At 35.1% G+C, this 12,740-nt stretch overlaps 1 protein-coding gene across 1 annotated transcript in view; it reads right to left on the reverse strand.

Annotated features, from left to right (window-relative positions):
• Positions 1-9,873, reverse strand: part of LOC110038084 (7-hydroxymethyl chlorophyll a reductase, chloroplastic) — a 53,514-nt gene extending 43,641 nt beyond the window's left edge. Inside the window, exons 1-3 of the mRNA XM_020742848.1 lie at positions 9,690-9,873; positions 9,508-9,604; positions 9,351-9,435 (exon numbers count right to left, since the gene is read on the reverse strand). Coding sequence (XP_020598507.1) covers positions 9,351-9,435; positions 9,508-9,604; positions 9,690-9,753 — 246 coding nt within the window. The 5' untranslated portion in view covers positions 9,754-9,873. The remainder of the gene's footprint in view (positions 1-9,350; positions 9,436-9,507; positions 9,605-9,689) is intronic.
• Between the last annotated feature and the right edge of the window lie 2,867 nt (positions 9,874-12,740).

Consider the following 12,740-nt stretch of genomic DNA (forward strand, 5'->3'; position numbering starts at 1 on the left):
CTTATTGTGTATGTTGATGACATCATTCTTACCGGTGATCATACTGAAGAATTGACAAAGCTGAAGAAGTTTCTAGCCCATGAATTCGAAATCAAGGACCTCGGAGACTTGAAGTTCTTCTTGGGAATGGTAGTTGCAAGATCCAAAATAGGGATAGTCGTAACTCAAAGGAAGTACACATTGGACCTATTGAAAGAAACTGGTATGCTTGGATGCAAACCAATAGACACTCCAATAGACCCGTATAAAAAGATTGGAATGGAGAATGATAGTTTACCTGTCGACAAAGGACGATATCAGAGGCTTGTTGGAAGACTTATTTACTTATCCCACACCAGACCAGACATAAGTTTTTCAGTAAGTATAGTAAGTCAATTCATGAACTGTCCTACTGAGGAACATATGGGAGCTGTCAACCGTATTTTAAGATACTTATTAAAGATGACTGGGAAAGGATTATTATTCAAAAGGAATGATAGTCAAAAGGTAGAAGTCTTTACTGATGCTGACTGGGCAGGAGATGTATCCACCCGACGATCAACCTCTGGGTATTGCTCTTATGTATGTGGCAATCTAGTGACATGGAGAAGCAAGAAGCAATCAGTGGTATATCGGAGTAGTGCAGAAGCAGAATACAGAGCACTGGCACTTGGTATCTGTGAAAAAATGTGGATCAAAAGATTTCTCAATGAGCTTGGAATTATGAGAAAAAATTCTATCAAGATGTTCTGTGATAATCAAGCTGCAATCAATATCGCAAAGAATCCTGTTCATCATGACCGAACAAAACACATTGACATTGATCGGAACTTCATTTCAGAGAAGGTGGACAATAGAATCATTGAATTGGTCTATACTCCTTCTAGAGACCAAACCGCAGACATTCTCACCAAGGCTCTCCTTAAGTCCAGTTTTGATGAGCTAACCAACAAGTTGGGCATGTACAATCTGTACAACCCACCTTGAGGGGGAGTGTGAAATTACGCTCATTATTATTATTATTTACTTTAATGCTAATTAGTACTTGCTATATTTAGTCATAGTATAATTCCTTAATTATTGATATTTATTTTATTCCATAATTATAGGAATTACTTTATTGTAGGAAGATTTCTTTCCTTCTTTTGTTTCTCTTGTACTCACCTATTTATAGGTGAATTATCTATGTATTCAGAGAGAAAAGGTTTATTCAAACATTCACAATAAACAATCAGTGACAAGGATAAAAAGGTATGAGAAAATTTGTATTGCTTTCAAACCCCTATTTTTAAAATTTAAATGCAAGAGCGCCTTTATGGGTCATATATTGGCCCCATTTCTACTATGTGCAAGTGTTGTCAATCTTTAGAGCATATCAAGTAGAGGATTCCATGGTTTAGAGGTCAAAGCATCCAAAATGAAAAAGCCAAATAACATAAGGAGCTAGAAATATAAGATTAAGTGAATCCCATCCAAGAAATTTGAACCTCATAAGCCAAATGACATAGATTATGAGTATCAACTGCTCAATAAGAAACAATAACCTGAGCCTAAACAAATTTTTGTAGCTTATCCAATACCTAAGAACCACTATGATAGTATTTCACTGATACTTTCCATAAATCAAGTTACTAGAAGCTTGGAGCTGCCCAATAGTTGAAAAGGGACTTGAATCAATGATTAAATTAGCTTCGGTGTAGTTTATAGGCCCTAGGTTCCAATAAAAGAAAAAACGCGGCCTTTGAAATTGTAAAAGGCTACAAGTAACAAGCCTCCCCAGACCCTACATTAGTGACAGCTAGGGCTGTCAAAATAGCTCGTTCGCGAACAGCTCATTTTCGGTTCATTAAGAAGCTCGTGATCGACTCGTTCGATAAGTTAACCAACTGAACATGAACAAAACGAACAAAAATTTGTTCGTTCGCTTTCGACTCGTTTTGGCTCGAAATACTACTCATCAATTATATTGATGAGCAGTATTTTAAAAAAATTAAATTGACTACAATGCTACAAAAATTTATAATTAATTAAAAGTATTAATTAAGAAAATAGAGTAAAAATTATTAAATTAGATTCCAATACTGTTTTAATATAAAAAATAATTTTTAAATATTGCTCTAACCCTTAACATCTTATGGCTACGTGATTAGGGTTGCCAAAATGACTCTTTGTTCATGAACAGCTCGTGTTTGGCTCGTTAAGCAAACGAGTCGAACACGAACACACTTTTTGAGCTCGAAATATATACGAGCCGAACACGAGTTGACCTTGAACTCGCTCGTGTTCGTCTTGTTTATACCCCTAGTGACAGCTCTAAGTTCTCTCGTTTCTTAAATTGGCACAAGGTAGAACATCTTGCACCTGCAAAGGAGCGTAGCCATTCCTCCTCTGTTTGGCACTACGATGGTTGCTAGCCAACAACACTTCATATTAGTTCATAAGCAGAAGCCATGCGACCACCTCCATCTAGCATCTTCATAGTAGTTGACAGTTGCGAATTATATAAGATCCCGGTTTGGTTGCGATTTCCAGAATTAAAATTTCATTTATTTAATCATGAGATTTTGTTTTCACTTGCTGCGGCTTATGGGAAACCTCTTAAAATGGATGGGCCCACTTTTCTATTGAATAGACCTTCTGAAGCACGTATTTTGGTTGAGAGAGATATAAATTTACCTTTTTGTGATGAAATCTGGATTGGGTCAGAGAATAAAGGATATTAGCAAAAGGTGCAATTGGAAAAGCATTCTCCTTATTGTTCGCATTGTCATATGTTTGGTCATAATGATGATAAATGTTACCGTCTTCATCCACATATGAAACAAAGAAATTTTCGTCCTATTAAAGAAGGAGATTCCAATAAAAAAGATGAAGAGAACAGGGTCACTGCTCAACCAAATGTTGAAATAATTGAAGATTTAGTGGTTAAACAATCTAAAGAAGTTAGCATTGAAAAGGATACTCCTATTGCTGAGGTATTGGTTAAGGATATAGTGGATAATAATATTACTAATGATATTATTCCCCCATTTCAGTTAAGCTTATTGGAGGTTCATACTTCTTCTCCCCCATCTCCCATACAATTGGAGGTGGAAAATGATCAGGAAGTTCAAGACCCTACGGTACAAGAGGAGATTGATGGAGCTATCTTGGAAGCTTCAAATGCTCTGGAAGAGGAATGGTTAGTTCAAAAAGCTAGTAGAAAGAAAATGAAAAGGAAAAATGAGATGTTACATCTAAACAAGGACAATATAATTAATGACGGGAAAGCTCATTCTGATGGGGAACAATTCACCACCCTTTCTAGGTCTTCTCAAAGAGGTGTGTTGAGATTTAATGATTAATATCATGATCTGGAATATTAGGGGAGTGGCGGACCCTGCCTCTCTTAATAGACTTAAACACTTAAGCAGGGTCAATAATCAGGATATTTTTGTTATTTTAGAGGCGCTTGTCTCTATTAATAAGGATTGCATCATCAGAAAGTTTAAACATTACAATCACTTCTGCAACACCAATAATAAGATATGGATTTTTTGGAAGCATAACATTGAGCTTGATATTGTGCAAAATGGGGAACAATTTGTTTTGGTTTATTTTAAACTGGATTCTTTTGTCTCCTAGGCCATTTTGTTTATGCTAGCACTGTGCTTCAGAAAAAATACTTCCTTTGGGATACTCTGAAAGCTATGGGTGAGAATATTAATGAGAATTGGTTCGCTGGAGGGGATTTCAATATGATAATGAATTCTTCTGAAAGGATAGAAGTTAAGAGGCGGAAACCTCAATCTTATTAATCAATTTAATGATAAATATGCTGAGGCGAGTCATTTTAATCTTGGCTTTATGGGTACTCCTTTCACTTGGAGGAGGGGCTCTCTTTTGCAATGTTTGGATCGTTTCTTTGGTAATCAACATTTTCTCAATTATTTTCATGTCTGTAAAGTGCAACATCTCAATCATGCGGGGTCAGATCATAATCCTCTTTCTTTTGCTTTTACTACCAAAACAGCTAATTATCATTTTAAATTCATTAATATTTGGACTACACATGATACTTTTTTAAGCACTGTCAAGCAGGCCTGGCACACTGATGGTTTTGGAAATCCGTGGTATGTACTCTGGCAACTACATCAACAGGTAGCTGCAGTATTGAGAAAATGGAATTTGCTCTCTTTAGGTAATATTCATAATAGGGTCAAAGAGGCTCAGAGGGTGGTGGATAATCTTGAAGCTCAGGTTATATGTAATTCACAGCATGTTATTGACTTGGCCCAAACTCATATCAAACTGTTAGAAGTAATTAATTTGGAAGAAGAGTTTTTACAGCAAAAAGCCAATGACATCTATTTTACTAGTGGTGATCGTAATACTAAATTTTTTCATGCTTCTATTAAGCACAAAAGGAATTTGAATGCTATTTTAAGTATTAATACTACTGATGGGAGGACTCTCACTGATAAAGATGAGATTGGTAATAATGTTGTGGTGTATTTCACTAATTTGTTTCAGTCTACTTCTTAGGTTCTCCCTATTGTTTCTGAACTATTTGAAGGTGAAAGGGAGTATACATCCAAAATTGAAATTTTACTTAAGGAGATTAATGCAAATAAGTCTCCTGGGTCTGATGGTTTTACTGCTGCTTTCTATGTAACTAGTTGGGATATCATTAAAAAGGAGGTGACTCAAGCTATCCAAAGTTTTTTTCAAGGGGATAACCCTGGGAAATATTTCACATCTTCTCTTATTATGCTTATTCCTAAGGGAAATGATAAATCTAGATGGGACAAATTCAGACCCATTTCCCTCACTTCCGTGATCTCTAAAGTTATTAGCAAACTGATTATCTCCAAAATACAACCTATGCTTAGTAATATTATTTCTCTACAACAATCTGCTAACAACCTGCTTTCATTAAAGGGAGGGAAATTACTGACAACATCCTTCTAGCACAAGAGATGCTGGAAGATTTGGATAAAAAGTGTCGTGGGGGCAATATGATTCTCAAACTTGACATTAAAAAGGCTTATGATACTATCAGTTGGGATTTCATATTAAATATCTTGCGGGCCATAGGTTTTCATAATAATTTTTGCTCCCACATGATGGTTGGTGAATAATCATTATTTTGTTCTTATTAATGGTGTTTCTTATGGTTTCTTCTCTACCACTAGGGGGATTAAACAGGGGGACCCCTTATCACCTACTATCTTTATCCTTACTTTTGATTATTTCTCCGGGCTAATTAACCATTTGTATATGAATAAGCCTTAAACTCAATTTTCGCATAAATCTTCGATTATGATCAGCCATTTAGCATATGCTGATGATGCTATTATTTTCAGTAATGCCAGTAAATTAGCCAGTAAATTAGCCATTAAATAAATTAGCCATTAAAGTTGTTATGCATGTTCTGGATACATTTCAAAATAATTCAAGTCTTCTTTTCAGTAAGGATAAAATGCAATATTTATTTTGAAAAATCAATTAAAAGCTCTATGGTGAATTAGAGTACTAATTACATTGGTTTTCATGCTGTGTCTCCTTGCCCCTGAAATATTTAGGAGTTAATTTGATTAAGGGTCATCACAAGCAAATACAATTAGATAAAGTTGTGGATAAGATCAAAAATAAAATTAATGATTGGAGGAACAATTTTCTTTCTAATGGAGGTTGTATCACCCTCTTCCGAAGTGTTTTATTAAGTATCCCTTTATATGCTTTTCAAATCCTGAACTTGAAGAAAAGTACTAAGATCCAATTGGAGAGATTATTTAACCGTTTTCTTTGGTCGGGTAATCAATCTAGAAAGCATTGGTTGCCAAGCCTATTTCAATGGGAGGTCTTGGTTTTAAAAGTCTGAAACATATTTCTGATATTAGCATGTGCAAATTGTGGTTTAAATTTCATGCAAATAATTCTTTATGGGCTCGTTTTGTTCATCATAAATATTGTGCTTATGCTAATCCGGCTATCGTCCAATGGAAAATAGGGGATTCTAAAAATTGGAAAGCTATTTTGAAGCTATTTTGAAAGCTAAGTAAGTTCATTTTTTGAGATGTGGGTGAAGGTAATATTTCCTTTTGGCATGATAATTGGGGTGGATAAGTGATAATTGGTAATATTTCCTTTTGGCATGATGATTGGGGTGGATAAGGAATTATCTGTTATCACTCCTCAGAACAATAGGATGAGTATTTCCGATGTATGGTTAGATGGAAATTGGGATGTTAATAAATTAATGTCTCTAGTTGGAGATAAAACTGCTATGGTTACTGAAATTCCCATAAAGAAGAATGGTAAGGATACTCCTATATGGAAAAATACTTCTAATATCTCTCCATCGAAGTTGTTGTATTTGAATCTTTATATTCATAATAAGTGGCGGTGGGGGAATTTTATTTGGAATAATTTTCTTACTCCCTCCATATCTTTTTTTCTTATGGAGATTTTTTCATAACTTGCTTCCTCTCGATGATATTCTTAAACTTAAAGGGCTGAAATTTACGTCACAATGTCATTTAAGTAAGAATGAGGAAGAATCGGTGGTGCATCTTTTTTTCTTGTGTTCTTATGATAAAAAAATTTGGAATACTTTGGGAAAACATTTTCATATTAATTGGTTTGATTGTAATGATATTATAAGCTTTCTTCTTAAGTGGAGGGTTGCAGATAGAATGGATTCTAAATTAGCTAGCTTCCCTTTGTTGGTACTTTGGTTTATTTGGGTGGCAAGAAATGATCATAAGTATCAAAATTTGGGTTTGGTCCCTACAAATATGGTTTCTTTTATTCTTGCTTATGTTTTTTGGGCTTACCTTATTTTGGGTTTCAATGTTAATTTACACCAATCTAGGGTGGGTAGGATGGTCACTATTATAAAGTGGCAACCCCCTCCTATGGGTTGGATTAAAGTAAATATTGATGGAAGTTGGATTTCCAAGGTGAGTGGAGCTAGTGGTGTTTTTAGAGACCAATCAGGCATATGCATGTGTTTCTTTGCCTCTTCAATAGTTGCCTCATCCCCTTTTGAGGTCGAATGCTGGGCTCTTTTACTTTCTTTGCACGCGGCTATCTCTTTTAAATTCTCCAATCTGATTATTGAGACCGATTCTTTTAATCTATATAAGGATTTTGATATGAATACTATACCAAAGTGGAATGTTGTGATTATTTGGAATAAAATTAGAGAGCTTATTGAAAAATTCAAGCTTTCTATCCAGTTGTCTCATATACTTCGTGAAGGCAATTCCCCGGCGGATTTGTTGGTTGGGAGAGGCAAACGTGAGGAAAGGTTATTTGTAGGTGTTTCACCTGGTTGTCATCTAAAACGACTTTTGTGGGGAGACTCTATGGAATTGTCTTTCATTAGACCCTGAATTGGAGTCTCAGCATTAATGCATCCTCGAAGGAAATATATTTGAGATGTTGGTTAAGCCTTCGGCTACTGTTTTTGAGAGGCTTTAGAGTGGATGGGGATATTTTTGATGATAAATTTTTTTCGTCCTGTCAAGAAGAAAATGAATTTTGTGAAAACTTTTTATTTTTTCTGCTGCCATATTTACTTTCCAAGGAATAGAAAAAAAGATTTTGGAAATATGAAGCTTATAAGGAGCTGCTATTATATTTTGTTTGATGGGTGGCCTCAAACTAATTTTTTTTTAGCTCCATAATAGCCTTAATGTAACTTTGGGCGTTGGTTCAGTTAAGTTCAAAGGGTTATGTGCAAATTCCTTTCCCCTAGGCGTGGAGGTTTGAATGGGATCCGATATTAAAGGTTACAGATTGGCTATAGGAATTTTAGCAAGATTTTGGAATATTTGGAAGCTTGGAGTGATTTATTATAAATCACTATATCATAGTTTTGTTTCATTTGGGAATGAGAGCTATGGAATATAATAGGACTTGTCTTCTGATGGGTCTATTGGTTTTTGTTTCTGCTTTACGTATAACTCTATGGTTGCAAGATGGAAGATTTGGTCTTGGATGGGAAGTACTACTGCGTTACTATAGCCTGATTTTCAACGATGGCAGTTTGCAACCTCATGAAATTCTCTTTGGAAGTTTGAAAAGTCTACTACTGAAGTTGCAGAGGTTTCTACTACCTAAAATTTGAATAGAAATCGAAGTTCTATTTCTCTTTATTGTCTTTTGGTAGTTATATAGTTATATTTTTGTTTTTTTGTTTAGGGTATACTTGTATTTGCTTGGTCATAAATTTGGTATAAGTTTTATTTTTATTTTTATTTACTTTTGTGGTTTGAATTGTAAGTGTTGGAGGATCCCTATTAGTGAGTGTGTAATTTATTACTTTTATTTTCTAGTTGGGAATCCTTTCCACCAATTTATGTATCTTTATCATTAAGATTAACGCGTAGGGAGAAGTTTCTTCAAATTGTTTCTTTATTTTACTATTTATCATGCCTAGTTTCATATATTTTGTAATTTATTTCTTTTCTCCATGAACTAAATCCCAATTCTAAAGATTGGATGTAGTCGAATGCTGAAAATTCATGTAATCTATATTAAGAACTCAATTGCATCGATCCCTTTTCTTACATTGAATCTATCACCAAGAGATAAAAATGTTGTGCGAAGAAAAGTATGAACCCCAAGCTTGTCAGAGCAAGATAGTGATCACTTCTGATCGGTATTCAGTATAAATTGTGATAACTTCTCATGCTACTGAAAATAATTCAATGAATATATTTAAGTAAAATCTAATCCCTAAACCTTAGCCTAATTGAGATATATCCCATGAATTTTCTTCTTCTAGTAGTTAGTCTTTTTATTTTTATTACAAGATAGCTTTTAGTTATTTTAGAATTTTAATCGTCATCCCAATTTTGATCATCCGAATAGTAATAAACCCAGCTTTAATAATTGATGTCATGCTCTGTGGGATGATATTCTAACTCACTACATTATTACATTTGTGATCACAAACTTTTGTGTAAGCATTTTGGGTAGGCATATCTCTTGATCTTCATAAATCTATTACATCAGGGAGATGAGGCAATCGATGAAGTTTTAAGGAGAAGCAGTCAAATCCCTTATAATCCCGGGGCTCTGGCATCTTGTATAACCCATAACCAACACACCTAACCCTCCCTCGGTGATTTGCCACCAATAAAACAGCCAGCAAAAAATAAATACCTAGATCCAAAGGTTCCAAGCGTAACCAGTTTTCCTCGGCAAAATACAAGAGAAGGATTCTCTTATCCTCTTTTCTTGATGATCACCGCCTCTCAAAATCTTTCAAGTCATATTAAACAACTCTCTGAGACATTGAATCTGAATTCAGCAGCTCCTACACCTATCCACAACTCCTGGGACACTCATCAGAAAAGATATAGGCATTAACATCTCACCTCAATTCTGGACATACCATCTCCTAAGAAAGCGCAAGCATCCCTGACGTGTGCTATGTAGTACGTATCACAAAGCCCACAGCGGCTGCATCACCAAACACAAGCGATGAGTAACCCCACCCCTCCTAAGGAATCAAAAGCAGTATAAGGGCTTGACCTGCAGTGCTCCTTGGCAGGATAAACCCCACCAGGGTGAATCGGTTTGGAACGATTCCTCCAATCTTCCCGAAGTCTGACGGATTTGGAAACTTTATCTGCGGAATAGAAACAAAACTAGTGATAAGGCTGTAGAGGTGATTTAATTAAAAAGTGAGGTTTCGGGGGCACAAGAGAGCATGCCTTCGTAAGAAGGGGAGGAGGCGGAGACTAGGACGAAAGAGGCAGCTGCAAAGTTGGTGGCCATGGCGAGTAGACTGAGCTTCGAGCGAATGGGTGGCCGTAATACCTCGTCACGGATAAGCCTGCGGTTGGGGAAATTGTAAGGCTTAGGTGCTCTCCGCAAAAAGATAGATTCTAGTAAATCACCTAAATTGCGATTTATTAAATTCTGAATGGGTTAGATTCAGATAATTGTTTGGTGACTGATTTATTGAATTTAAATTCAGAAAATTTGTTTGGCAAAAAATTGAACGAGCTCAAAAGCTCTTTCATGAAATCCCGTAAACTGTAAATCCACCGATTAGGATTTAATAAGTTGGGTTTATCGAATCTGCAGGTTTATTTTATCCAAAACGACCCTCGGGCAAAATTTAGCCTATATCCAAGCTAAATCTTATGCTATATCTGTTACCAAAGAGCCACTTAGTTTGGCACAATTTTACCTTTCATAAAATTATTTTTAAAAGTAATTTTAGAAAAATCAAACAATATAAAAGGATTAAGAAATATAAAAGATATAAAAGGATTATCTCCAAAATGAATATCTTGTTTGAATACTAAATTTTTCCTGTAGCTTTTTCAGAAATAAAAGATAAAAATATCCAATAGAGTAAAAGCATTCATGAGTCCAGAGTCATCCAGTTTTGTCGTCTGCTAGCTATAAACCATACTCATCGATCACCAATGAGAACTTCTAACAGCGATATAGAAGAAGAAAGAAACTGATATAGTTTATTGTTCCTCTTCACACATTCACCAAGTGCGTCCTCTCCAGGCCATCACCCACTACCCTCTCATCCTCTACACACCCACTGTCCACCAGCAACAATTTCCCATGTTTGGGCTGGATAAACTGACCGCTTCTCAACAACATCGATAAAGGTGAAACAGGATGGCAATAGCAGAAAGAAGATGAAATAAACTCTGCATCTTGTGATGACATTGACGCCAGCATCAAGGAGGATGTGTTTGAATTCCTCGAACTCGACAAGTCCTCTCTGATTGGCTTTAGTGACAAAGATCATGGAGGCAATGTCATCGTCATAGGTAACAGGAAAGCGGGAAAAGTGTTAACGTCTGTGACGTCAAAAATCAGCCATATTGCTGTCGATTTAAGGTACTTTTGGGCATTTTAGTTTTCCAAACAGCTGAATGCTGAGAGGCAGAGGAAAGACTTAGAGATTTGGCATTCTGAAATGGCAAAGCAATGTTGTTGCAATCATAGCATCTTGTGTCAACAGCAATTTACCAAATAATTGCTTCACGTTTTATCATTTTTTTCTATATAACGGAATAGAGCCCTGCCTCGTTCTCAAACAAGCCCTAAGTGCGGCTAATCAGACTTCCGGGTGTGCGGGTGCGGCTAATTGATCGTTCGAACAAGATGTAGCCCCACTATCATGAAACACATGACGGTCAAGGATGCAAGGAAAAATATGGGTGAATTTGGGTCTTAAAGCGTCTTCCTGTTTTTTAGTTTTCTCAATGGTTTTATTAAAATTTTGTTTCGATAAAATAATTTGGCCAACGAAGCCCATAGTCTCAATTTTACAAAACTGTCTGTGGCTGGAGGGGAAAATGGCGGTGCTAGTGCTATCCTTTACAATTTACTTAATTTTGTGTTTTATCATTGATTATAATTAAATCCCTTCAATCGAACTTACATTTTCGTTGTCTGCTCATGTGTTAGGTTTCTCTAGCAAGCTCTAAATTTTCTTGTATGCCTTCTTGTCTTCCAAATCGAATTTAGGTTTATCTTTGATCCATTTTCATTTTAATAACATGAGAAGCTTTTCAGTGCATTGTTTTCAGTTTTTCTTCCCTCTTGAAACTTCCATCTTCTATGTGCTATGAAGTTTTTTATTGTTGTTTTAGGGTGTGCAGGTCATATATGTCGTGCATTTTTTTCTTCGCTTTTGTTAGATTTTTTTAATCTAATTTTTTTTTTCATTTTGCGGCTTTTTGTGGATGTGTGGTAAAGTGCATGAAATGATAAAAGTTTGGGTTTGTGCTTTGTAAATAAATAAGAATTGTGTGCTCTATATGTAAGTACAGAAGAAATGTGCGTGCATAATAATGAAATTTTAGGTTTTAGGTATGGATCTTCATTGAGGTGCACATAATGATGAAAGTTTAGGTTTGAGCTTGCAGCTTTGTAAATACATAAGAATTGTGTGCCCAATATGTAAGTACAGAAGAAAAGTAGTTTCGTTCTGTTTATTTATTTATTTATTTATTTTATTTATTTAGTTTTTTAGTCGTGGGGTTGCTTTGATTTTAGTGATTGATTTTTGCAACTTGCTACGCAGTTAGTACTAGTATTTTGTTACCTCACTTCTATCAATCTTATCTATCTTATCTTGCTTTTTGATTTATTTGTTTTTAAATAAAGTGCTCTTTATGTAAATTTGTGTTTTTTTTTTGCTTGGTCTTGCTAGTGGTGAGGTTGATATAGTCTTGGTGGATTTGTAGGATAGCTTACTATGATTTAGGGGTTTTTTTCATCTATGTGCATGAATTTTGTGAGTTGTTCTTAGGAATTAGAAATGGCGTTGTTAAGAGCCGGCCTAATATAACTCATATACATTAGTATATTATCTCAAGTTGAGTGCGCAGCAAATTATTTAGTAAAAAAATTATTAATATTAGCAACAATTTTACTTCAGAAATTTTATAGTGTAAGATTAAGAATAATTCAAGTAAACAAGTCTAGCCCTAATGTATAAGACAACCTTACATCCAACTATGAAAACCTGATTTCCTATTTACTTTTAAAAAGTCATTAATACATGTTAACTAAGGTACCTTAGATGGTAGGATTTAAGCTCTCCATTAAAAATGCTTTACTAATACACCTTAAATATAAGTAGCTTAGGAGTAATTTAGCTTTAACTTTAGAAAGAATCAAGTTAAAGCAATTTTTAATCAGGCTTCTCCTCAAGCTTCTCCCCACTTAATATCTTTCTTTTAATCACTATTTTTTTTTTTACTTTAGGATCTGTATTTTAATCC

Source organism: Phalaenopsis equestris, unplaced genomic scaffold (genome assembly GCF_001263595.1).
Source record: "Phalaenopsis equestris unplaced genomic scaffold, ASM126359v1 Scaffold230314, whole genome shotgun sequence".
Taxonomy (NCBI): Eukaryota; Viridiplantae; Streptophyta; class Magnoliopsida; order Asparagales; family Orchidaceae; genus Phalaenopsis; species Phalaenopsis equestris.